This window comes from Rhipicephalus sanguineus, chromosome 6 (assembly GCF_013339695.2).
Source record: "Rhipicephalus sanguineus isolate Rsan-2018 chromosome 6, BIME_Rsan_1.4, whole genome shotgun sequence".
Taxonomy (NCBI): domain Eukaryota; kingdom Metazoa; phylum Arthropoda; class Arachnida; order Ixodida; family Ixodidae; genus Rhipicephalus; species Rhipicephalus sanguineus.
In genome coordinates, this window is record NC_051181.1 from 44,662,175 (window position 1) to 44,688,380 (window position 26,206).

At 46.2% G+C, this 26,206-nt stretch overlaps 1 protein-coding gene across 1 annotated transcript; it reads right to left on the bottom strand.

Annotated features, from left to right (window-relative positions):
* Positions 1-23,727: 23,727 nt before the first annotated feature.
* LOC119397244 (uncharacterized) lies at positions 23,728-24,992 on the bottom strand. Its single transcript, XM_037664677.1, has 2 exons — positions 24,929-24,992; positions 23,728-24,515 (listed from the first exon to the last, which is right to left on the bottom strand). The coding sequence occupies exons 1-2, from the start codon at positions 24,990-24,992 to the stop codon at positions 23,728-23,730; spliced, it is 852 nt and encodes a 283-aa protein (XP_037520605.1).
* Positions 24,993-26,206: the final 1,214 nt, after the last annotated feature.

The following is a 26,206-nucleotide window of genomic DNA, read 5'->3' on the forward strand; positions in this document are numbered from 1 at the left end:
TTTAAAAGACTGCCGAACTGAGTAGCAAGCGCTCCTGCGATGTTCCAAGCAGTAATGGACCAGATTTTACCAGGAATTCCTGGCACTGCATGCTACATAGATGATGTCCTTATTTCAGGAAAAGATAAGCAAGAGTGCTACGAAAGAACCGAAAGAGTGCTTAAGAAGCTACAGGATCATGGAATCCGCGTTAATCCAGAAAAATGCTCGTTCTTTCAAAGCAAAGTGCGCTATCTGGGACACGTATTTGACAAGAATGGGTTGCACCCAGCACCAGACAAGGTGGAAGCTATCATGCTTGCTCCCCAGCCAAAGGATGTTACACAGCTCAAAGCCTTTCTTGGCCTCGTTAACTTCTCTGCGAAGTTCATGCCAAATCTGGCAACTCTGCTTGAGCCATTACACAACTTGCTACGCAAAGAAAGGGCATGGAAATGGTCAAGTCAGTGGACAAGTGTTTCAGAGAATGCAAAGAATTGCTGTGTAATAACAAGCTATTGCAGATTTATGATGTCAGAAAAGATTTGCGTCTGACATGTGATGCGTCTGCATACGGCCTAAGGGCCGTGCTGTCTCATGTGGTTGATGGTCATCAAAAACCTGTTGCCTTTGCGTCTCGATCAATGACCCAAACTGAGCGCAATTACGCGCAAATCGAGAAAGAGGGACTTGCCATTATTTTTGGATTCAAGAAATGTCACAAGTACTTGTATGGTCGCAAGTTCGAAATTTTCACGGATCACAAGCCACTGACTGCTCTTTTTGATCCTAAGCGTCCAGCAAGCTCTGTGGCTGCTGCGCGAGTGCACTGTTGGTTACACGTACTGTCAAATTACCGTTACCAGGTCCCGTATAAGGCAGGGCGTACGATTGGCAATGCTGATGGTTTGTCGACGCTCCCCCTGCCTGAAACTACTGAAGAGTCTCGTTCTACGAAGAGTCTACGAGTGTCGCGAAGAGTCTCGCGAGGGTCTCGTTCTGGCAGACTTGATGCTTTCAGGTGGTATGCGAGGGATTATTGGTCAGCTGCCAGCTCGTAATAAGTTCACGTGCTACGTGACGCCAACAGGCAAAAAAAGGGTGTTCCACACACGCCGTCATGGCTACTGGCGGCGCTGACTGACGCCCCCACGTTTAAATGTACATATATACCCTATAAAGTGGACGGGGGGATGGCCGCCGCGGTAGCTCAGTTGGTAGAGCATCGGACGCGTTATTCGAAGGTCGCAGGTTAGGTCCCTTCCCGCGGCAAGCTATCTTTTCGTCCACTTTTCTTTCTTCACATTTACCTTACATTTACTAGTAAAAACATCCCCTATACTTTCCTTGGCATTAGTGTCTGTTAGTGCTCATTAAAAAAGAGCCTGGAAGCATTTTTTATTTTGCACCAATACAAGACCTTCCTGTCACAGTTAAAGAGGTTGAGCTAGAGACAGCCAGAGATGAAGTACTCCGCGTTGTACGTGAATTCACATGGAGCGGTTGGCCAAAGAAAGTTTCTGACGAGCTAAAGCCGTACTTTGTAAGGACGTTAGAAATGAGTGTGCACATGGGTTGTTTAGTATGAAATAACAGAGTTGTGATTCCCGCTTCACTTCAAAGTGACGTTCTTGGATTGTTGCACGAACAGCACACCGGTATCACTAAGATGATGGCAATTGCTAGATCAATGGTCTGGTGGCCTGCTATTGATCGCAGTATTGATGAAATCACAAGAAAGTGTGATATTTGCCAGGGTGCTGCTTCGTTCGGTCAGGCCACTCCATTGCAACCGTGGAGATGGTGTGAGAATGCGTGGGAGAGAGTGCACTTAGATTTTGCAGAGAAAATGGCAAATCATTTCTCCTTGCTGTGGACTCGCATTCGAAGTGGCTAGAGGTAAAAATCATGAACTCCACAACAGCGCAAAAGACAATCGAAGTAGTGAGATCTATGTTTGCTGCATATAGATTGCCACACGAAATTGTTACAGACAATGGCCCTCAGTTCAGAGCCCAAGAATTTGAGGACTTTCTAAAAGCAAACGGTGTGAAACACACGCTAACTCCTCCTTACCAGCCACAATCAAATGGGGCGGCAGAAAGAGCAGTACAAACGCTGAAGAGGTCGCTTCTGCTGCAGGGAGTAAGTGACCAAAAGGAAAACCAGCAAACAACACTACAACAACAAGTGGATAACTTCGTGTTTGGGTACAGAACCACTCCCCATACATTCACAGGGCAGACGCCAGCTGAATTGTTCTTGATAAGGAATCTGCGCACGCGGCTCTCAATGCTGAAACCAGACCTTGCACGAAAAATGAACGAAAAAACAACGCACATAAAGGAGAGCGCGGACAAACACCGAGGTCGCTCAAGACAGTTTGAAAAAGGGGATCTCGTTTACGTAAGAAGCGTTCGAGGTGAAACCGTTAAGTGGTTTCCCGTAAAGATAGTCCACAGAATGTCCGCCATGACATACCTAGTGTTTGTTTCGGGGCAAGTAAGATTCTGCCACGTACACCGTTTGCGCCGCCGCAGCGCGCCAGGCGATATCCCATTTCACGGCGACGATATAAGCTGCCCACAGACGGGTAATGGAAACGAAGCGCAGACCGTCGGCACGGCGCCGTCAGCTCCAGGCTTGACGCCGTCGCACTCAAACGCGGAGCCCTCGGAATCACCTCCCAACACAGACAGTGGAAACGGGAACGTTCTCAGGCGTAGTACGCGCACGAGACGTTTGCCTGAACGTCTGAATTTCGACACCTTTAGTCTTAGGGGGGAGGAAGATGTTGGGAACTAAAAAGCCACACACATACAAGCAACGGCATAGTGTGCGTGCTTAACAACGTGAGTGTGTATAGTGAGAGACCGCATGGCCTCTCCTTGTTTACATCTGTGCACGGCTGTGACTTATGTACTATGGCAGCCGCCGTGAGCTAAATACATGTAGAGTCACGTTTCCCCGGGACGCCGCTCTCGCCATGTATTGTAAACAAGAGAGCGATTGAACGGCCCTCCTCCTCCTCGAGGACCCCGCCTTCATCGGGGCAGTCTGCTCGAGGCTCTGTAACTACGAGCAGCTATATAAAGTTTTTCTTCCGCCATCTGATCCTGCGTTCTTGATATGCAACAGGTGTGGCCGGCTTCTCCGCAGTGGTAGTAGAGTGGACGATGGTCGGGGGCGCGCCAAACGTCGGTATTCCTCGGTGTGTATCGCTGACCGGTTGGCGGGCGGTATGACGTCGGTGTTGGCAGCGGTGGTGCATGGCGGCGGAACTGCTGGGGCGGCGCGGCGTCTTAACGTGGGCGAGGAGGGGGATCGTTGCGTCGGGCTGCAGCAGCATAGCTCATTGCTTGCAGCTGCGGCGATGCCGGCTGAGGAACACCCAGTGACTGCTGGATTTCCTCGCGTACAACGTCCGCAATCGACGTCACTTCGTGCTGTACAAAAGGTGCGAGCTTTCGCAGCTCCTCTCGCACGATGGCTCGGATCGTTTCGCGCAAGTCGTCGGAGTCGAGCGCATGAACAGCTGCGCTGCCTTGAAATTCACGGCGACTGTACTGCCGGGTGCGCATCTCGAACGTCTTCAAGATGGCCGTAGCTTCCGAGACGAATTCTTGAACTGTCGATGGGGGGTTCCGCATCAGCCCGGCGAAGAGCTCCTGTTTGACTCCTCGCATAAGAAAGCGGACCTTCTTGTCCTCGGGCATGACAGGGTCTGCATGATGGAACAGCCTTGTCATCTCTTTCGTGAAGAGCGCCACGTTTTCGTTCGGCATCTGCAAGCGGGTCTCGAGCAGAGCCTCAGCACGCTCTTTCCGGACGACGCTCGTGAATCTCGCGAGGAACCTGGTGCGAAAGATGTCCCACGTTGTCAGGGTTCGCTCTTGGTTCTCGAACCAGGTACGAGTGGCGTCTTGCAAGGCAAAGTACGCATGTCGTAGCTTGTCTTCGCTTGATCAGCCATTGGAATGGGCGACTCGGTCGTAGGCTTCGAGCCAGCTTTCCGGGTCTTCGAATGATGACCTGCGGAAGGTTGGCGGCTCCTTGGGCTGCCGGAGAAGGATCGGCGCAGACTGTACGGGGCGGTCATCGTCGCTGCGGTCGATGTTGGGATCTTGGGCTGCCTGGTTTTTTCGAGAAGGAACCCGTACTCTGGCTGCAGTCCCTTCTGCCTGCGGCTCGTTCGACGATCCGGGCTTTCTTTGCCGTCGTCCTCCTCGCGGCTTGGGCTTGGGTCAGCGCTTCGCGGGGGCGTGCGGATTATGAAAGAAGCAGCACATCCACCAGATGTCACGTGGTCGTGACGTCGACGAAGGCAGCAGTCAGCACGTCAGAGGTGAAACTCTTTATTTGGCCGAACTTGTGGCCGGGAAAACGAACGTCAAATTACAGCAATACACTGATAGCGGCGAACAGAGCATAGACAGTCGATCAACTGACAAGCGGTCAAGCGCGTCGGCTTTTATACAGGCGCTATCGAACTTTCCAGCAATATCGCTGGTGGCGGCGTTATCTCTAGACAAAGCTGGAACATTCGCGTGCGGGACGCTATCCTAACAAAACGATCTACTACAATCGTGAAGCTTCTCGAACACTGCTTCGCGGACAGTGTCGAGCGTTGATAACCGTCCCTGCCGGTCAAACCCGAATACATGAAAACAAGACAAGAAGTGGGCGTGGCAATATATTCTTGCCACATGTGGCCACACGTTTGCTTTTATTTTCGGTTTTCCCTGCATCCGCACGCTGGAGCGATTCTGCAAAGCATTTCTGCTTACTTCTTGAAAACATTGTTGTCGACCTTAATGCTTGACTTAGATGTCTGTTAGTGGAGCTCGCACGCCGGCACTCATATTTCCATGTGTATTCCTCACGTTGAAATTGTCTTTCCAAGCCCCATAATAACTAATTGTTAGAGTTTGGTCTACCAAAACCACAATTGCAATATGAAAGAATCATTACTGGAGAGCTTCGGAAATGTCGAAAACCTCAGTTGATTTATTGCGCACATAGATGTAAGCACATGGGCTTCTGAAACTTTTCCACCACTTAAATGCGGCCCACGTGCCATGGACTTAATACCGTGACAGGTTGCAGTCGATCACCGTAACCGCTAGACCACCACGCCAGGTGTTTCGTGGCGCTGCTATGCAGGTCTCAGAAGCGACGTTGAATGAATTGCGTGGTAGATGTCTGTTCCGCCAGGCACCGCAACGGTCCCACCTGCGGACAGAAAAGCGTCCGCTCTTTCACTGAATTTTTATCAATTATCCTAACAGCTATTTGGCCCTTATCTTGGGCGAACCTATGCTCCATTATCATATTTATACAATTAAGTGTTAACTTCAAAAAGAGCCATGTATTCCAAAAACCTGAAGTAAGTGCTCCACCGGAAGTGCTTAGGAGACTTCCTCTTGTACCAAAGGAATACAAAATATGGCGTATTTCTGACGCCTTAACCTTCTTCGTAAAGGAAGGGTAACACGAGCAAGCACTTTGCTATTACAAATATCTTGTTCCACTACAACAGTTTGCCAACAACATCCTCTCTCCTGCATAGAGCAACTACAAGGCCTCATTTTGCGGCCTAAATGTTTTTTTACTTCGATAACCGTCCCTTAGGCATTGATGTCAGAGATACAAATATGCATTCGATCCGTAACGAAAGTTTAACAGTGAACAATGATATGGTAACCAGGTCCAGCGATCAAGACAGGGTGGTCGGCCAGGCATCAGCCCTGTAACCCGGAGGTGACCAAGGTGGTTTAATTACAGACCTGGGCAAGTCTACAGCACGTGCGCCGCTCTCACATCGTCGTTTGTTGTGGCACAGAATTGGCATGACTCTGGTAAGAGACCGTGGTACTGTTGCGGTTAGAGAGAACACAGGTAGCGTGATCGTAATCGCGAAACGAAGCCAATGACAATGCCATATTGTTCGCATCGGTGCGACCCTTCGAAGCTGTCAGAGTTTATCTATAATTTTCCTTAAGCTCTAGTGCGCTTGAAATAAATCACCAATGTGGATAAAGCTACCGTCTTGAACCTTACAATGCTGTTGCTCTAATTCGGCCCAATGAATCCTTACAGGATCTTGCAATCTGAAGGAGGAGCCACATTTTCAATATGTCCTCGTCATTTCGTACACTTGTGATGCGCCAGGGATCACAGTTCTGCTGTGTAAAGTTCGCAGTGATTAGAGTGGCGCGGCATGCCGTTTTGTATAAAAAACGATGGCAGAACATTTCCTTTTTCCACATTCGTGCACGCTTCACACTCCTGCACAATTGATCACCTATACTGTATACCATAATTTCAACGTTCATTTGTATATCTGCCTTTGATGCTTTTCAGCTGTAATATATGTCTCAAATTTTACCCAGGCAGACCTACCCCCTCCGCCTAAATACTGTATTCAGGAGAATGTTACGCCTATGTTGCAACATGGTTTCTTTAGTATATTATTCCATGTGTATTTAGCAATTTCTCTGCCTGTGGTCGTAAACGTCCACTAAACGCCCTTACTAAACGCACCGTGTTGCTGCGTAAGGTAGGTTAAATAAATAAATATATAAACAAGTAATAAAGCAAGAAGAAAAATGAGCAGCAGTCGTAGCTCTGTCGAAGTACAATGTTAAAATAAATTCACTATCAGCTGGAGTCAGAAAGAACAACAACCAAAGGTTTTCTGTTCTATGTATTTAGTCTATCGATAATGCATACAACTAGCATATGTCGGGCATTGAAAGGAAACAACCTATTAAATTGACTGTTCCTTTGCACATATAACATGCACTTTCATTATTACATCTTTGGACGACACAGTACGGCATTGCCGATTGCCGATGTAAAAACACGAAAGAGTATTCCTGCTCTGTAGTATTGGTACATTCGGGGAATCGTTTACACCCCATTTGCTCTGCAGAGCAATATCACGCAAATCAGAGTAGAACGTCCGTTTCCATGTTTTCATGACAGGAGGTCGCAATTACGAAGTCTTTTTTGTTTCCAAGAGTACAACTCAGTATAAGTGAGATGCATCTCCCAATCTAACAGAAAGCTCAAAACATCAGACACATGGTGCGACTCTGGCAATCACAGATTTGAATGACACCCAGAAATGGCCTAGCAAATACCACGGTGAATGCGACCGGTTCTAGAAGGAACAAGTGAAACGAACGCCGTATGTCGAGTGTATGTCATTACTTCAGTGCAATAATTAGGGGTGCAACGCACTACGTATCTAATGTACTAATGGTGAGGTACAGGAAACAATTCCCATGTATTGCTGTGTCAGAGAGCGGAAGCAATATAAAAAAAATATCACGCGTTCCACAGCGCATGCTATGTAGACAATGCAACAGGTCATAATTTATTATTTATATGAAGTGGTAATTGCAATAAAGCTTCTTGCTTAGATGAAGCCTCAAGAAATGTGATATGATAGCGTCTTACAATATTCTGTTGTCAATAACGCGTTCCTAGCGGCGTCTTCCTTCTGTCAGCTATAATTGCAGAATAATAAGATAACTTTTTCCATACCAGTCCCAAAATTGTCCGCTGCTATATGTATTCCCTAATGTCAACGTAAGTCTGTGATGATGATGATGATGATCATCATCATCATCATCATCATCAGCCTGTCTACGCCCACTGCAGGGCAAAGGCCTCTCCCATGTTCCGCCAATCAACCCGGTCCTGTGCTTTCTGCTGCCACGTTATACCGGCAAACTTCTCAATCTCATCTACCCACCTAATTTTCTGTCTCCCCCTCACGCGTTTGCCATCTCTTGGAATCCAGTCAGTTACCCTTAATGACCACCGGATATCCTGCCGACGTGCTACGTGCCCGGCCCATATCCATTTCTACTTCTTGATTTCAACTATGATGTCCTTAACCCCCCTTTGTTCCCTGACCCACTCTGCTCTCTTCCTGTCTCTTAAGGTTACGCCTATCATTTTCCTTTCCATCGCTCGCTGCGTCGTCCTCAATTTAAGTTGAACCCTCTTTGTAAGCCTCCAGGTTTGTGCTCCGTAGGTAAGTACCGGTAAGATGCAGCTGTTATATACCTTCCTCTTGAGGGATAGTGGTAGATTACCATTCATGATTTGATAATGCCTGCCGAATGAGCCCCAACCCATCCTTATTCTTCTAGTTATTTCACTCTCATGGTTCGGTTCCGCGGTTACTACCTGTTCTAAGTGGACGTACTCCTTTACAACTTCCAGTGTCTCGCCACCTATCGCAAAGCGCTGTTCTCTGCCAAGATTGTTCCACATTACTTTAGTTTTATGCATATTAATTTTCAGACCTACTCCTCTACTTTCCGTATCCAGTTCAGTAATCATGAGCTGTAATTCGTCTCCCACCTTCTCAATGATCAATCACCTTCTAAATCAAGCAGTTACACTATTGAGCGAGTCTTGTAAAAACTCCTGAGCATGTGCGATTATCGTTTCCCTAGAAATGGCTCTGGATGTTTTTCTAGCACTGCTAGAATAATATTGATATCATCACTTCACTGCCGTCGAAATTGCGCTGATCTACTACTTAATTTAAAGCTTCGTCTCGGTATCATAACCTGTCCTGAACTGCTCACTTGTACTAAATTTGAAAGTGCGCTTAAGATTATGAGAGCGCATAAATCTTTTGATTTACCCACCTAATATGTCAAAATTATACCGCCCACAGGGCACAAAGCCTTTAACATCTCACTTTCTGATCTTGGCGTTTTTCATATCTCACGGCTCAGCGGAGAAAATAGTCCTGCACGTCTACACAAAGCACTAATCGGCAGCTGTTGCAAGACATCGGTGCGCTGGAGCATCACACGCGGTAATAGACGCGGACACGCATGCACACACACGCACGCACGTCGCTGCCAAAAGTGGTTTTTGGGGCTCCCATGGGGAGCTTATGAACGTGAGCAGATACTCCGTGGGGAGTATAATAAGGTCATGTCGGTTATATGCTCCCGCACTTCGCAACGGCAGCATAAAAACGACATGTTCCGTATTAACTCCGTTATGACGGAGTAAATAAGGCGGGCACGGAAGTTTTCGGGGCTGATAAGCTGATAAAACTCCCATCTGGGCTAATTTTTGCTCACAGTGCACGCAGTTAAAACACTGCTATGAATGGACACCCCAAGATTTTTGGGCCTCGACCACTCATGACACTGAAGCACAACATTACCTTTGTCAAATGAGCCGTAAACACCGTTACACCATAGCGAGACAGCCTGAAGCGAGGTCATGTAGAAGCGCTTGTGTTTCTGCATGAGAATTTGTAATCATTCGCGAACAGTCACTCACCGCGTTACGCGCTCGAATACATGAGCAGGTTTCATTTCTGCGTTCTTTCTTTCAATTTTTAAAAAAATGGTCTTTTGGTTTCGATATTCCATTCGATATTCGATACTTTGGTGCCTATTGGGCACTATTCGATTCGAGTTGAAATTTCGCTATTCACACACCCCTAATTGCTGCAAACCGCCAGCCTGCGCTCCCGCCCGTTTGTCAGCCACCGACAGGGCTAGCTTTTGTGTTTTTTTCCGTGAGTTCAACGCCTTTCGTAAAATAAATTGTGATTTATTTGTTATGTGAGGCCTCTCCCTGCGCTCCTTTCAGGAAATACTGGGCGCAGCAAGCGCATACCACAAAGTCCTTATTTAATTATGTATAAAAAACAAAAAGGCCATTCTTCACTTTCTTCGCAACAGTGTACCAGTGGTTACCGGACACAGATCGTAACCCGAAGGACGTGAGTCCGGTCTTTTCCGTGGCAGTCCCTTATCCATAGAAACGAATTGCTAAAAATTTGTGTACTGTGCCATTCAAATGAACGCTAAGGTGACATTAAAGCGAAATAATGCATCGTTTCCTATTGATAAAGTCTACTATCAAAACTCTAATGACGTTAACTTTACTATCTGTGGCTTATTAATATGAGCGGAAAACAAGCTTAGTTTCATTTTTAAATTTTTCGCCACGCGTCACGGATTTCAACGCGTATTTTTCGTATTTTTGGTGATTTCACTCAACGAAATTTCCTGAATGTTTTTTGTTAGGTATCTGGCCCCTAAGAGTGCAGTCGACATCACATCAGGTTACCGTTTAGGAACCTTTTAGGCCCACGTAGATGCCGTCAAAAGCTACAGCGTCTCGCTGTTTGGTTCGGGAATTTCAAAGAAGTGTGGCCACCCGCATTTTCTTTTTGCGCGTTTTGTCGCTAACCAAGCGAATCCTCACGGCAAGCTTGGCAATTTTGGCACTAAGAAAGAGCAATTTATTAGTAATAAAAAAAATCATCTTTTTCTTCAGTGTCCGTTTCAAGAACCTCAGGTGGTCGAATCCATCCGCAGCCCTACCCTACGACGTCTCCATAGCCCGAATCGCCTCGGGACGTTAAACCCTATAAACGAAATCCACCAAAAGTTCAATTTCATCACCTTATTCAAAGCGAAAGCGGACTCATAAACATCTGGATTTAGGCATGAGTCTGGCTTCAGTTTGGATTCATTCACTTGCGGTGTCTTCTCTGCGGTATCCACCACCACCTCCTAGAGAAGCAGCAGCATGTCTATTAACGAGCACAGCTGCAAACAATACATGAAAATTAACTTAATGTTGTGAGTTCACACCTCATGGTTATGGGGCCGTCACTACAGTAGAAACTGCCAAGTTAAAATAGCTTTCTTTATGAAGTGGAGAGACGCTTGAAATTTTTTCATTGCGTCATCGCAAAACTCTTCCTCATCCCATGGCCAAATTTTAACAGCATCCACCAGATTCCATGGGGCATCATGAACACACAATGTCAATCTTAGCTTACGCAAATGTGATACATTGGCAGTTGCACTACTCATAAGAGTTTGAATAAAGTAGCCTCCAATATTTACTTTACCGATTTATACCAATTTTCGGTAATACAACTTGGCATCCGCGTTATGACGATAACAGCTTTTAGGTATGGTTGCGATGTACTTGTCATTTCTACGCCCTTTCTATATGAATGTTTTGCCAGGCGCAATAAATGATACCTTTTTCCTTTTTTTTACTGACCACGTTTCTTTATGATCAGTCAAAAAGTATCCAACACATCAAGTCAAGAAACATTTAGGTGATATCATAGATTGTCGTTGTACACGATATTACCAGTACAGTGGAAGGTAAAATAATTCATGTGCCAAGTATAGTTGACCGAAACTAAAGGAAAAACGAACGCCATGATAGTATTTCTGAACCGGAAAGTATCAGCTGTACGTTATAAAAGCTGGTCACCAGCCAGTCTAGTTGTATGTACTTTCTTCATATTTGAGACGAGCAAAAATCCGAACGAAGTCTTGTTTCAATTTCACACAAACAAGAATATACCAGTTTCCATTCGTTGCATGTAGATGACACCAACACATTTCCACAACCTGATAACATGACCGTGCTGAGGATAATATCGCCAACATAGCAAGCTTATGACTGCGTGAGTGAAGACGCTGTCACAAAGTTGGGTAGGAAGTGAGAATTTTGACCCTAGAGGGCAACAGTATTATGTTGATCCGGCAAGGATAAAATCATGTGCTAAGTAAATTGTGTGTGCGATATTCACGATTACCTAATGCGACGGCCACCCACACGAGGGCGTTGACTCCAGTCACACCGTTCATGTTGAATTGGCTGCAAATATACATGGTATAATGACTTCAGTAAAACGCCAAAGCACTTTTCACCTATTATCTCTCAGTAACAATCAGTGGGCTTAACATGTTTCCCCTTAGTGCTTAGCTGTGGTGAAGCATTGTAGTTACTTCAGTGAAAGTTCGTAGCGGTAAGCTTTGTTCGAGAAACCATATTTGGTTGCCAGCCTTAGTGCTAGTTAAGAAAGTTATTGTAGATTGATTCACCATTATGAAGTATTTAGACATATGTAGGTAATATCAATATAAATTGAGATATATAGAGTATACTGTAGCACGCACATTTTCTCGGCTTCAGTATGATCAGCATAGCTAAAAAGGGGTCACATTCAATCTCAGTGCCGTCCGCTGATAAGAGGGAAAACATGACGCTCTTTCAAGCCCTTTTCACATTCCAAGTGCGACACCAAAAGAAGCAAATTAAGCTGTGTCTTATATCTGCAAGATACTTGGTTCAATATGATTTCTGTTCAAGTGTTACTGCTTTAATTGGAGGCCACCAGAAAAATCTTGTGGAATTTCACAATTATTTAAAACCTAATTATTGAAGTTGTGGTGCGGAGCATTCATACATGTTTTATGAATTGTGTTTCAAGAAGAATAGGGTATCGAATCTGTATTCATGCACTGTCATTTGGTGACAAGTGGGCAAAAATATCTTGTCAGACAAGAAAAGGATCTTGTAAGACCACCGAAGCCGTCAGTGTGTGCACTGCGGCGAATGGGGCTTCGAGCAAAGAGCGGCGACATTCTTGGGAAAATAACATTATTCACATGTTCAGCGGTGTAATTTAAAATCTAGCGTATTATTATCAAATCATTTGAGAGCTGCACGTAATGAGCGCACGTCCTATAAGATGAAATAGACTGCCTTATAATATCTCCAAAGATAATCGAGTGTTTTTTGAAACAAGTTTTCTGTGGATAATGACATTACACAATATAAATAGCTCGGCCGATGAGACAATATGAAAGCTCTCTAGCCAAAGTAAAGGTCTTGATTATTGTAACTCATCCTTATCTACAGCATGCATTTCATGCAGATCCAACATTATGTCAAAGCCTACTCACCAAGCTATGTTGTTGAAGACCAAATAGATGCTTTCTGTACAATCCTGTCCGTACCTGCAGAGCTTATGTACTGCCTCTAGCTATCGCGATATGCAATTTGAGAAGGTAAGACAACGAAATTGTCATATTTTTGTAGAAAACAGAGTGACAGGTAATTGTGACGCCGGAAATGTTTAGCTGCAGCCCAGTCACAGATGTGGGCGTATTAAAGCGGACGTGGATATGATCTAAAAAGCGAATTACGGTCTAGAAGTAAAGGAGAGCGCATTGCCCCAACATAACATCTGTTTTGTCTTTCTACTTATATAAAATATTGTGGACCATTGAAAGAGAACCTCATAATCTTACGATCAGACTGCCTAATACTGATATTTGTTTTTATAACGCTATTTTCAGGGGACTCTTTCTAAGATGTAGGTATTGACTCGGGCTTCCATTCGATATCTCCTGGCGTTTGGGCAGCACCGATGAGATACGCCTTTGAATAAAATAATTTAAGTGATGTAAACGCTGACATAAACCTTTAATGTGTGCGTAGTCAAATGTATCAAGTGAAGGCAAAAAATCACGAGCAATAAAGTGAAGCACCATATTATGGCAGGCATCTGGCAAGCAAGATCACTGCAGACTGTCTTCAACGGGATAAGGCGGTTCAAAATGAAATACGAGGCAACAAGTGCTATTTCGAACTTCTTCTAAAGGATCCCTAAACAACCTCTGAAGATACAAAGAATGGGGGCGTTATTTTCTCCTGGCGTTCCCCATCTTGTCTTCACAATTCGTGAGGGCAGGAATTTTTTCGCATGACGTCATGAAAAAATAAGTTTTCGATTGGCTCATATACGAGGGATATCAGCTGTGAATTATCTCCTAATCAGTCTTGTTGTACAATCGCACGCCGTCCTCCCTTGTGTCGCGTGATTATCGTGCGCGATAAACCGATCTCACTTTGTTTTGTTGCGATTTTGACTGCGTAAGCGTAGATAGCACCCTGAAGTGGAAAAGAACGAAATCCTGATAGGCTCAACGCTTATTGCCCACACTGCCCACGCGTTTTATGACGAAATGAGTGGCAAGGAGGAGATAGAGCCTGTAGGAAGGGTAGTGAATGTCAGAAAGAAACCGCTCTTTCCCCTTTAAGCTAGGGGTGGTTAGGGACCCTCAAACATTCAAAGTGCGTCAATGGTGTAGCCCAATATTTGCGACGAATAAATCACTAAATCAGGCAGTCAGTCAGTCAGTCAGTCAGTCAGTCAGTCAGTCAATCAATCAATCAATCAATCAATCGCTGAAACAGAGAACAGACATTGGTAGTTTCAATACGAGAGCGTTAAGACCCACATCGACTGCGCTGAGCCGACAAATGCAGAGAATGAAAGCCAGAATTCCAGCAGGAATCGAGCCCAAGCATTGCGCGTGGCAGTCAGGTATTCTACCACGGAGCCACGGCAGGTCTAGAAACTGCTTTGGAAAAATACCGTTTTTAGGCGTAATGTCGGCGCAACGTCAGTTGTGGTTGCGGTGTTGGCTATCCAGTTTATAGCATTGCAATAAACATTACATATATATTCCTGTGATGAAGTCGTCATGCCGGGTTAACGAGAACTGTGATTTCAGTGTTGCCTCCGCTTTTATAAAAGTCTAATAAAGATTACATTTGTATTTATATGATTCAGCAAGCTATGTTCAAGCGTTCCTCGACCCCGGAGGAACAGGCTAACGAAAGTTACGTTTGATATTTATATTATCGCGCTCTAAAATGCACTTTCTTTGGATAAAGGGAGTGTTGACGTTACGTCAAACCACAAGTTATCCTTTAAACGTCAGTGCTTCCGTGGTGCCTGGTAAAGCTACGATGTGCACACAATTACTACGCTTACAAAAACACGTCGATGCACCTCCTTACATTTGGATCAAAACCATAATTTGCAGCATGTACAACTACTCGCCGATTGATTCGCATGAAACCGCTTAAGTGAAGCAGAAGAGAAAGGCGAGCTAATTGATGCTTATTCATGATGGCGTCATAGTTCCGGGAAAAAAAAGACGAACACAAGAAAGTGAACCCCACGAGCGCTTACTCACAACTGAAAGCTTTATTGCTTGAACAGGAAATATATACCTAAACTTGAAGCTCGACTAATTTCCACGCAAACCTATCGTGGGCAAGGCAAAAAGCAAAAAACGCCAGGCCTGCGCGGAAAGCGCAGCACAGTCACAGCGAAAGCTCAAAAAGCGGCGTTTCTAGAGCCAGTTATAAACTCTCTTGTGGCTACTAATACAAGTACACTAGCAACATACCCACTACGCCGCAAATAATAATTTTTGTGGAGGTCGGAAGCACCCACCACGACATTACTCGTCATTCTGCGGAGAAGCGAGGTACCATCTGTAAGGTATTACGTACAGTTTCTTGATGCGACGGCTGACGACGATGAAGAATAATGACTGAGCCTTCTGTAATGGGTTGGAAGCTTTAAAGGACCCACTAGTTACGTATTTCGCATTGTGTGACGCTCGGTCGTTATTTCACGCTCCCACCACGCTTTATAACATACGCTAACTTGAGAAAGAGATAGAGACCTTGAGGAAATTGATCATGGGAACCTTATGGGCTTCCTTGGCCACCAATAGAAGTCCACTTGCGAAGAACCCACTACGCTATAAATCCATACTTTTTGTGAAGTAGGGAAGCAGCCACTGTGCAATTTTTCGTCCTTCTGCAGAGAAGCCTGGTACCTGCTAAACACCTGCAAGGCATTATGTGCACTTTGTTGAAGCTGTGGCTGATGACGATGAAGAATTATGGCAGAGCCCTTAGTAATGGGTTGGAAGCATTCAACAATCCACTGTTTGCGCAATTCGCATTGTGTGACACCTGGTTGCAGAATTCGCGTTGTGTGACGCTTGGTTGTTATTTTCCTCTTCTACCACGCTACATTACGTATATTAATGTGGTTCCTTCCTGACGTGAAGCCTGTATAGTGTCACGTGGTCGTGACGTCGACGAAGACAGCAGTCGGCGTTTGCAGAATGAAACTATTTATTTGGTCGAACTTGTGGCCGGGAAAATGATAACTAGAACTACAGCAATACACGCTGTACAATGATAGCGGCGAACAGGGCGTCGTTCGTCGATCAAATGACAAGCGGTCAAGTGCGTCGGTTTTTATACCGGTGCTATCGAACTTTCCAGCGATATCGCTGGTGGCGGCGTTATCTCTCGATAAAGCTGGAACATTCGCGTGCGGTGCGAAATCTTAACAAAACGATCTACTACAATCGAGAAGTCTCTCGAACACTGCTTCGCGGGCAGCCTCGAGCGTTGATAACCGCCCTTGCTGGTCAAACCCAAAAAACATCAAAATAGGATAAGAAGTGGGCGTGGCAATAGGGTCTTTTTGCAAAGCAGTTTCAAGCACCGGCATGGGTCTGAGGCATTAAATACAAAAAATTGGCCGCGTATCTGCGTGCTTCGCTGCAAATGTCGTGTAAAGACGATAGAAGAGGCGCTGTGTGAGATATGGACGCCATCTGGCAATACGTCGGGAAACATGAGTGTTGTGTTGCGTGCTGGTAGTCACGGCGCAGCAGCAGGCGAAGACCGGCGGTGACCAACGCGACCGGCGGAGACGCCAGCCAGCCGGAAAACGCCGTTTGGCGCGAAGCGCTGAAGCAGAGAAACGTCCGCACTCAACGAGTACTCTCCACACACTCTTTTATTTACACGTCGCCTGGGTAAAACAGGAACGCCAGAGCGGCGCCCACAACCGGCAGCCTGAAGGCCGCCCACAACGCTGCTTTTGCATTTTTTAAATATTTTTTTTCACCTTCTTGGCCCTCTCAAAACTAAAGTTTTTCAACACCAACCCATGGCATTCGTACAGTGCAATACAGAACCGAAACCGAAACACAACAATGAGCTCGTGCGAAGGGCACGGAGGAAGGCAAATTTCAGCGCAGTCGCATTTTCAGCTTTTTGAAACAGCGCTCACTAGACGACGACGAAGTAAAAGAAGGCACAGGACAGGCAGCGCCTGTCCTGTGCCTTCAACAAAGATGTTTCAACAAAGATGTTTCAACAAAGATGTGCCTTCAACAAAGATGAACGCATACCAACTCGCTCAAGCTTCCATTCTTATGCATTTTCAGCGCAGCTTAAGAAACTAGGGTCCCTAAAATTACGTATGTATGCATTTTCTATTAAAAGAACACGCCACCTAATACTTACCTAGTGATGTTGCACGTCAGATATGCATGATATTTACTTTTTGATCGACAACGTTCACAAGTATGAACAGCCGTACCAGTTCAAGACGGCTGGCCCTTGGGCAAGTGGTTCAACTTTGGCCGAGTGGCTGAATCGATGGACGTGTCGACAAACAGAAAGACAGACAGACAGAAAGACAGACCAAAATTTCTGCGTTTAAGTTCCCCAAGAAAGACTATCGTCTTTAAAAAATGGCATGGGATCTGAGGTAGAATACTGGGCTCCCACGCAGAGGGCGCAGGTTCGAACCTCGTTCCCTTCGGGATATTTTTGTTATTTAGTTTTTTTTTTATTTCGCGCGATAGTTGATACAGACACCGGCGGCGGCGGCGGACAACTACGGCGCCAAAAAGGTTCCTTGTGATCTTGAATTGGTTCTATTTCATTGACTTGATGATTTGTGTCACTGTCGCCGTATTCAAAATCATTTATTTGTATTCCCTTTTCACCGCCTGTATTACGTGCATTTATTCTTTCGGATCCTGTTGGTGTTATGACTTCTTATCCACTTTCGTTGTGCAAAGCTTTCATGTTGTTGTATTCTCACTCGTGCTTGGGCCATGTGACCTTCAGTATTTATGTAAATAAAAACCAATAAAAAATAACAGCTTTTGCTCTAAAACCAGAACAAGACCAAACCTCCTGCAACCCCCCCCCCCCACACCCCAACAAGAAGCTACCTCTTTCCTTGATTAGTATCACTTCCTTTTCCGATGTGGCCAAAGAAGGATCACTAACGCACACAGATGCCCTCGTGGTAATATGGAAAGCCTCATCAAGTGCTCGTGTCGTGTGATTGTGATGTTTAAACAAGATGTCTATCGCGGGGAATGGGGCTTCGCACTGGCGACGGAATTCCCCGCGGCGGAGATCTTGTTTAAACACCACGATCGCGTTTTTGGTGGCATTTTTGTTGGTTAAATGTTGTCGTAATGTTCTTTTGTTAAAGCTACTGAATATTTGTTTGAAATAGATTGTTGTGGGATACATGGGCAGTTCCGAAACTGGTTACATTACTCTTCTAGGGCAACTTTAATTATGGGTATCCAGATACCATTCGAGCAGTTTTCTAATTTTGTAACAGTATCCGATGCCTACTCCTATTCGATTCGGTGTCATCGCTATGCTATTTGCCTTCGCTTCAATTGTAAAATGCACCATTCGCGCACCTCTAGTTATACACACCCATATATATATATATATATATATATATATATATATATATATATATATATATATTTATATATATATATATATATATATATATATATATATATATATATATATATATATATATATATATATATATATATATATATATATGTATATATATATATATATATATATATATATATATATATATATATATATATATATATATATATATGTATATATATATACTGCAGCTCAAAATTGTCAAACCTGGTGAGGGACCCTTTAATCATTTAACATGGGCGTTAGTCGTCGGGATGGAGATGTACTACGAATCATCAAAGTGGGTGCGTCCACGTTAAACGGTGCTATAGCTGCCAGACATCAATATACATTGTGCAAACTCTCTTATATCAATTTACAGTAAACATTCAGTTACTTCTGCAAGGGCACGCCTTACTTTCGTGTTATTCCGATTCCTATGACGGAGGGATGAACCATCTTTTTTTTCCTCTTCCATCCAAAGTGAAGGCTCGAATTTCTACTATAAAGGGAAAATTCCCTGCACGGGACATCACTCATTTGGCTACTGCTCCTGCCTGCACACTCGAGCATCTGGGATCGAGTTAACACAATGATTTCGCACTAAACAAGTCAGGAAAGCGTGCATTTGTGAAGACAGAATGCAGAAGAGCGACACTCTTACACTGTCCATGGAGCCAAATGAAAACAGGCACAGCTCGCTTTAGTGATCCTGCAAAGCCTCCGTGAAAGGTCTACCTACATCTAAGGGTTCGGCTGCTGTGTAAAATAGATTTAAATCTGACCTGCGCAATCAAATGCACTACAAAAAAGCAACTTAGATTTCCATTTTAACCTTTAAGCGAACGACTACAAGATGAGGATAATGTTTGGAATGGTGCCCATTAAATGTCTGCGACGAAATTATCCCCAAAGCAGGAGCAGGATTTACCAAAAAGCAGTACCGATAACCATAACAAGGAATATGAATGAATGGACGATCGAATGAATGAATGAGCGATCGTACGAATGAATGAATGAATGAATGAATGAATGAATGAATGAATCAAAAGCCCAGGCAGAATCGTCTTTAGGAGTCGTTCAAGGAGGTTTTATTTACCTCATTGGTGTAACCTAAGCGACTTGCAGGCGTAGCGGTTGACTATGGATGGGCAACGTCGAATACCTTAGAACGCCCAAGGAATTTCCAGATGTCACAATCACGCCATAATAGCGGACGGCCACAGTGTCTACTTTGTTTGTGTATCCTCTATTCTCATGAAATTTACGCTATTGTACATGTCGAGGACCGGCAATATAAAAAAAAGAAAAAGAAAGCGCATTCAAGCACGGCGGCTAAGGCACTCGTCTTCGGAGCGCGGGTGCCTTAGTTCGAAACCCAGCACTACCAGGAAATTGTAGTTTATTTGATAGATTTATTTAACGTTTGTGGCAATAATCGTCTTACGTGACATAGGGACCAATTGACGGACAGTCTTTTCGTTGAAATGGCACAGAAATTCTTAACCATCTAAACGCACCATTTCGCATTCACAAAGTGAAGGAGGCAATAGTATAGCGGCAAGGGAGGGATCCGCACACTGTGTTCTAAAAAAACTCACAGGGTTCCGTATGCATTTACATCACACGACTCGATGGCGAAAGCCGTCTTGTTTCTCTTCTCAGTCGATGTATTGATCCTGGACCGCCACCCTTCGCAAGCCTTCTGCGCCTAACGTGGTTTTGTACTCCCTCCAAGGTCGGACGCACCTCACCTGGTTTTGCATACCCTCTATGATCAGACCACTTTGGCCAAGCTACGACATCGTGAGATGACGTCATCATGTGACGCTAAGTCACGTGACGTCACACTGGCGTCATTATGACGTGGTAATGACGTCACACAATTTGGAGATCTCTGACATCATCTTGACGTCATATGGTGACACCATCATGTGATGATGATCTTTCGCATTCCTTGTAAGTTTTCCTTGTATGTACTATACTCAATGTCGGCTTTACATCTCGCCTTAGAGATGGCTTTAAAATGCGTAATCAACTCTGTGCCGACTCAAAGAGAAAAACAGTCCATCCGCACGACGCTCTGTCACATATGACGATCATCGTTGCAATGATATGAATGTATCACATAAAATAAATTTGAAACCCACCCTTTGAACCTCGTTATATGCTCTCTATAAGTGCCTCTTCATGGCGTCATTCACATTTCCACTACACCGAGCAACACTCCTGGTTAGACCATTTTAATCGTTTGAAGCCTATCATCGCCTGAGCTAGTGTCTTCTTTAGCTTTGCATGATATGTTGTTTATAGCTTGACTACTCATATGATTGAAATAGGATTGACCACGCATTTACGCACTCGTGTTTATTCATCATTGTTCCGTATTCCGCGCACATAAATAGAGGCCGGGCTCGAGTTGTTTGGAAGGTGGAATTGTATCAACTGCGTATGAGTATAAATTGCTTCAGCCATTTTACCACGAAAGTGTTTTATGCCGGGGTCCACCGAGATTTCAGTGACGTATTTCCGTCACGGAAATGACGTCGAAAAAGTTTACACAATCAGATGGCAAAGGAGAAAAGTTCCGTCAACGGGCATCGAACCCACGACCGCTCTGTCCGCAACAACACTGGCCGGGCACACTATTCACTGCGCCACGGTCACTTTTTTTAGGGGCGAAGCTCCTTAAAGCGGCACCCGTTCGTCTCCGTCGTAGTGCGTAACCAGTCTTAACGCTAGCACCTCCAAGGTGGTGCCGGTGGGAGATTTCTCCTGTGCGCTGTTGAACAATAAAAAATTCGCAGCGTGCGCGTTAACTAAAAGCCGAATTCTTCTGTCTCTCATTCCCCATTAGCAGTCATTGCCATGTTCCAGTAGGAAACGTTAGTAGAAGTAGAAGTGTAAGTGTTAGCTAAAAGCCGACTTCTTCTGTCTCTCATTCCCATTAGCAGCCATTGTTTACTTCCAAGGTAGTGCCTGGAGAGATTTCTCCTGTGCGTGAATAAACAATAAAATTTGGTTTCAAAACGCGGTGGATTGATGAAATAAACCAATGAAAGACACCAGATGTTTTCTAAAAGCGAAACGAAAAGACGCCAGATGTTTCTAAAGCAAAACGAAAAGACGCCAGCTGCTTAACGAAAGCCGCCAGATGTTTTCTAAAGCAATGGTTTTCTAGACAATGAAAATTCACTGCGTACATGTAAAATTAAAGTGAGCTGCAAGTCGTCATAACTCTCATCGAAGCTTTAGTATAAACGTGCCCGATCTCCCGTCGGTGATGATGTACTGGACAGAATTCACGGAATATTCACGGTTTACCGATGAACCTTCGCAGCTTCGCCCACTCATCATCAATCACTCCGTGGATATGTTGTGATTTTAGGGGCGAAGCTCCTTAAAGCGGCACCCGTTCGTCCCCGTCGTAGTGCGTAACCAGTCTTAACGCTAGTACCAGATCTCGACCTCCAAGGTGGTGCCGGTGGGAGATTTCTCCTGTGCGTTGTTGAACAATAAAAAATTCGCAGCGTGCGCGTTAACTAAAAGCCGAATTCTTCTGTCTCTCATTCCCCATTAGTAGCCATTGGCATGTTCCAGTAGGAAACGTTAGTAGAAGTATAAGTGTAAGTGTTAGCTAAAAGCCGACTTCTGTCTCTCATTCCCATTAGCAGCCATTGTTTACCTCCAAGGTAGTGCCTGGTGAGATTTCTCCTGTGCGTGATTAAACAATAAAAATTTTGTTCAAAACGCCCTTGATTGATGAAATAAACCAACAAAAGACGCCAGATGTTTTCTAAAAGCAAAATGAAAAGACTCTTTGAGCGGCAGTCTTCTTCGCGCGGACACTCCAATCTCGCTCGCGATGCGATTCGCGTTGCCGCTTTGGCGCCACGCGTCAGCTCCCTGGACTCGTTAGCAATTCTGACGACGACGCGGTGCGAATTCTCTGCTGCGATGTTCAGTGAATGCGCGCTGCTGGATGACGTCGCCATCATCGTCTCCCTGCCCGATTCTCCCGAAGGGTGTCTTCTTCCTCGATCGGTCTCGCTGTCGCTTGAGCCAGACCTGGAGTAGAAACTTCGCGACTCCCAACAGCCTCTGCGGTCGTTAGAACTGCGTGCGCCTTGAGACGTGCGCGTCCTCCAGTTCTCTTTCCAGGCGCTCGGTTGCGTCGGCGTTGTGACCGACCGGCCACGCTGTCTCCACTGAGGTCTGCCCTGTTGAGTACGACCCGGCAGAGAATACGCCGGGCCGCCGCGGTCGCACCGCGGAAATACTGAACTTCTTTCGCAATCCGTGGTGCCCTGAACGGTCCAGCCGAACTTGGTTTCCATGGCCGTCAGGTTGCTGATTAAATGATCAACCTTTCCAGTCGCGACGTTCCAGTAGACGTCGGAACCAAGTAATACGCTTATTTCCTCTGGGTACCATGTGTCGGGATGAAAGTTTTCTGCGGCATCATAGTTCTTGTCGCACAAAGGCTGCAAAATATCAGTGCTGAGCGCGGGCTTGTAACTGCACACACTTCGTGGACCTCCAAGGCCTCCACGGTTACCGCTATATCCCTACGTTGGCCTCGTAAGTCAAGGCTACCCGTCGACTGCGCATCACTTCGTGGGGCTTCGAGTGGCCGAACTTCACCAAGGAAAGTTCTTCGGTTCCGATAACCGGGCATCTGAGGTCCTTTGAGACATACGCTCGGATGAATGTGCGCTGGCTACCGCTGTCAAGAAGAATGCGCACGAGACGCTTTTGGGACCCGCACTCGATCCAGACTCGTCCTGTTCGGAGAAGAACGGCGTTGATTCCGCTCAGGGCGCTTGGGGCCGATGTCATTGACGGCATGTTCGTGCCTCGCCCGGCGATGCGAGGCTCGTCTTGGTTCACTGTTGTTGCGTTTGCACGGGTTGGGGCTGCCGGCGTGAACAATTCACAGAGGATAGTGATATGTCGTCGGTTTCACTTACTACAGATGATGCTGCGCGCACGTCGGCAAAAAAGCGCCATGTGGTTTTGCAAGCCGCAACGTTAGCAGCAACGAGCAGTGCGCAACCGAGCCCGTTTTTCCTCAGCTGAGAATTGAACGTTGCAGTCAGCGATGGTGTGCTGACAACTGCTGCATAAGGGGCACACCTCTTCCGTAACTGGAACAGATTCGGCAGCAAGTGCGGACGCTGTAGGCAAATGTCCCATCGGTGCTGACTGAGGTTCGTCATCTTCTTCGGGCAGTAACCGCGAGAAAGCAGACGGTGTTCGTCCTGGCCTGCCTTGCTCTCGAACCTCAATTTGTATGCGCAGGAAGCTTAGCATTTCTACATCCTGACGAGCTCTTTCTTCGGGGCTCGCTATACCGGACGTATCCTGCGCAGCTTCTTTGGACTTCTGCCGGTAGAGGATCGCGAGGTCGTCAGGCAGGCACCTCATTAGGACGTGGTTGAGGACCACGTTGTACTGGTCGGGTGAGACGCCCAAACCAGTCAGTGCCGAGGCGCGAAATTGTACCTTGTCCTAGAGTAGGCGAAGTGTGTCGACATCTGCCGAAGACTTGACTGGTGGTAAGGCGAGCAGGTGGTCGATGTGCTCGTTGATGAGCAAGCCGCGTCGACCAAATCGCTCCGTCAAGGTCCTGATTGCGATCGCATAATTGTCCTCCGTGAGTCTAATGCCTTCGATGGCTCTCTTCGCGGCACCACTCAAATACGAGAGGAGGTACTTAAATTTCTCAATCGGCAGAAGGTCTTCATTACGATGGATCGTGGCACTGAAGTGGTCCCAGAAGGTCTGCCAGTCGTGCAGTGCGCCGGAAAAGGTAGGTATCTGAAGTTTCGGCAGGACCACTGTGCGATGACGCGGCGCGGTTGCTGGGCCGGGTGTCCCCTCTGTTACACGAGGTGCAGCGTCAGTGACCTCAGCATGCGCTGAGCTGCCGGCCCCAGCGACGTCGGGGTTCGGTAACGTAGCCTCGGGCCTTGAAGTCCTCCTTGCCGTCGCTGTGTTGGCGTGTTCGCGCAGAAAGAAGCGCGCTCGAGACACGGCATAGGACACCTTCCGGTCGTAGTCTTCCGCGGCCTCGAACTCTTCGTCATAAGCGTCATCGTCCGTGGCGTCGAGGATTTGCTTGTTGAGGTTGCCGAGCTCGACGTTCTTCTGAGTAAGGTATGCAACGTGTGAATCAACTTGAGCGGCATCGGGAGCCGTGGCCTGAAGTTCGTCGGTCAGGAGCGTAATTGTTCGTGTGACGCTGGCCCTGACGACGCCCCGGTTCTTGCGGAGCCGTTCCAACGATGCCGTGGAAGCTGGAAGTCTTGGAAGGGCGATGACCGGGGGGTTTTCGGCACCAGAAAGAATGTCGCGTAATTAATACCCGAGCCCTAGACCAAGCATTCTATCTCCTTTATTCCACTGCTCGTGTCTACGTCTTCTTTCTTCTCTTTGTCCTCCTGCTTGTTGCCGCGCGGCCGCAATCGTCCGCAACAGTTTTCATGTTAACTCCTATTATTTGTGTTCGTCACGCAGTAATGTCGCGCAATACCAACTTCGGGGTCGATCAAGCTAGAGAAACGGCCGCCAGCGCCCCATGAGGGTGGCACGCAAGTCATGCTGTACAGTCGCCCATTTTTTTAACCTGAACGCGCGAGCGTCGACCGCCGAGTTGATAAGCGCCGTACAACGGAGTGCAGCGGCGAAATGAACGAGAAAATGCGCATACGCGCAATGAGCAGTCTTGGACAGCTGCCGTCTGCGGAAAAGCCTAGCAGACGGCAGTTGCCCATGACTGCTCAAAGCGCACATGCGCGTGTTCTCGTTCATTTCGCCGCTGCACTCCGTTGTACGGCGCTTATCAACTTGGCGGTCGATGCTCGCGCGTTCAGGTTAAAAAAATGGGCGACTGTACATGACATACGTGTCATGACTTTCATGCTAACTCGTGTTATCAATGTTCCTCACACGGTCACGTCGCAAGATACCAATTTTGGTGTTTATCAAGTTAGCGAAACGGCCGCCAGCACACAATGAGCGTGGCACGTAAGTCATGCTGTACATGACATGCGTGTCATTATTTTCGTCTTAACTCGTGTTTTTATGCTCGTCACACAGTCACGTCGCGCAAAACCAATTCCCGGGTAGATCAAGCTAGCGAAACGGCCACCAGCGCGCCATGATCGTGGCACGTCAGTCATGCTGTACATGACATGCGTGTCATTATTTTCATGTTAACTCGTGTTATTATGTTCGTCACATAGTCACGTCGCGCAATACCAATTTCGGTGTAGATCAAGCTAGCGAAACGGCCGCCAACGCGTGGCACGTAAGTCATGCTGTACATGACATGCGTGTCATGAATTTCATGTTAACTCGTGTTATTTATGTTCGTACACAGTCACGTCACAAGATACAAATTTTGGTGTATATAAATCTAGCGAAACCGCCGCCAGCGCCTCATGAGCTTGGCACGTAAGTCATGCTGTACATGACATGCGTGTCATGATTGTCATGTTAACTCGTGTTTTTATGTTGGTCACACAGTCACGTCGCGCAATACCAATTTCGTGGTAGATCAAGCTAGCGAAACGGCCGCCAGCGCTCCATGAGCGTGGCACCAACGTCATGCTGTACATGACACGGATGTCATGATTTTCATGTTAACTCGAGTTTTTACGTTCGTCACACAGTCACGTCGCGCAATACCAATTTCGGGGTAGATCAAGCTAGCGAAGCCCCCGCCAGCGCGCCATGAGCGTGGCACGTAAGTCATGCTGTGCATGACATGCGAGTCATGATTGTCATGTTAACTCGTGTTTTTATGTTCGTCACACAGTCACGTCACAAGATACCAAATTTAGTGTATATAAATCTAGCGAAACCGCCGCCACCGCCTCATGAGCTTGGCAAGTAAGTCATGCTGTACATGACATGCGTGTCATGATTGTCATGTTAACTCGTGTTTTTATGTTGGTCACACAGTCACGTCGCGCAATACCAATTT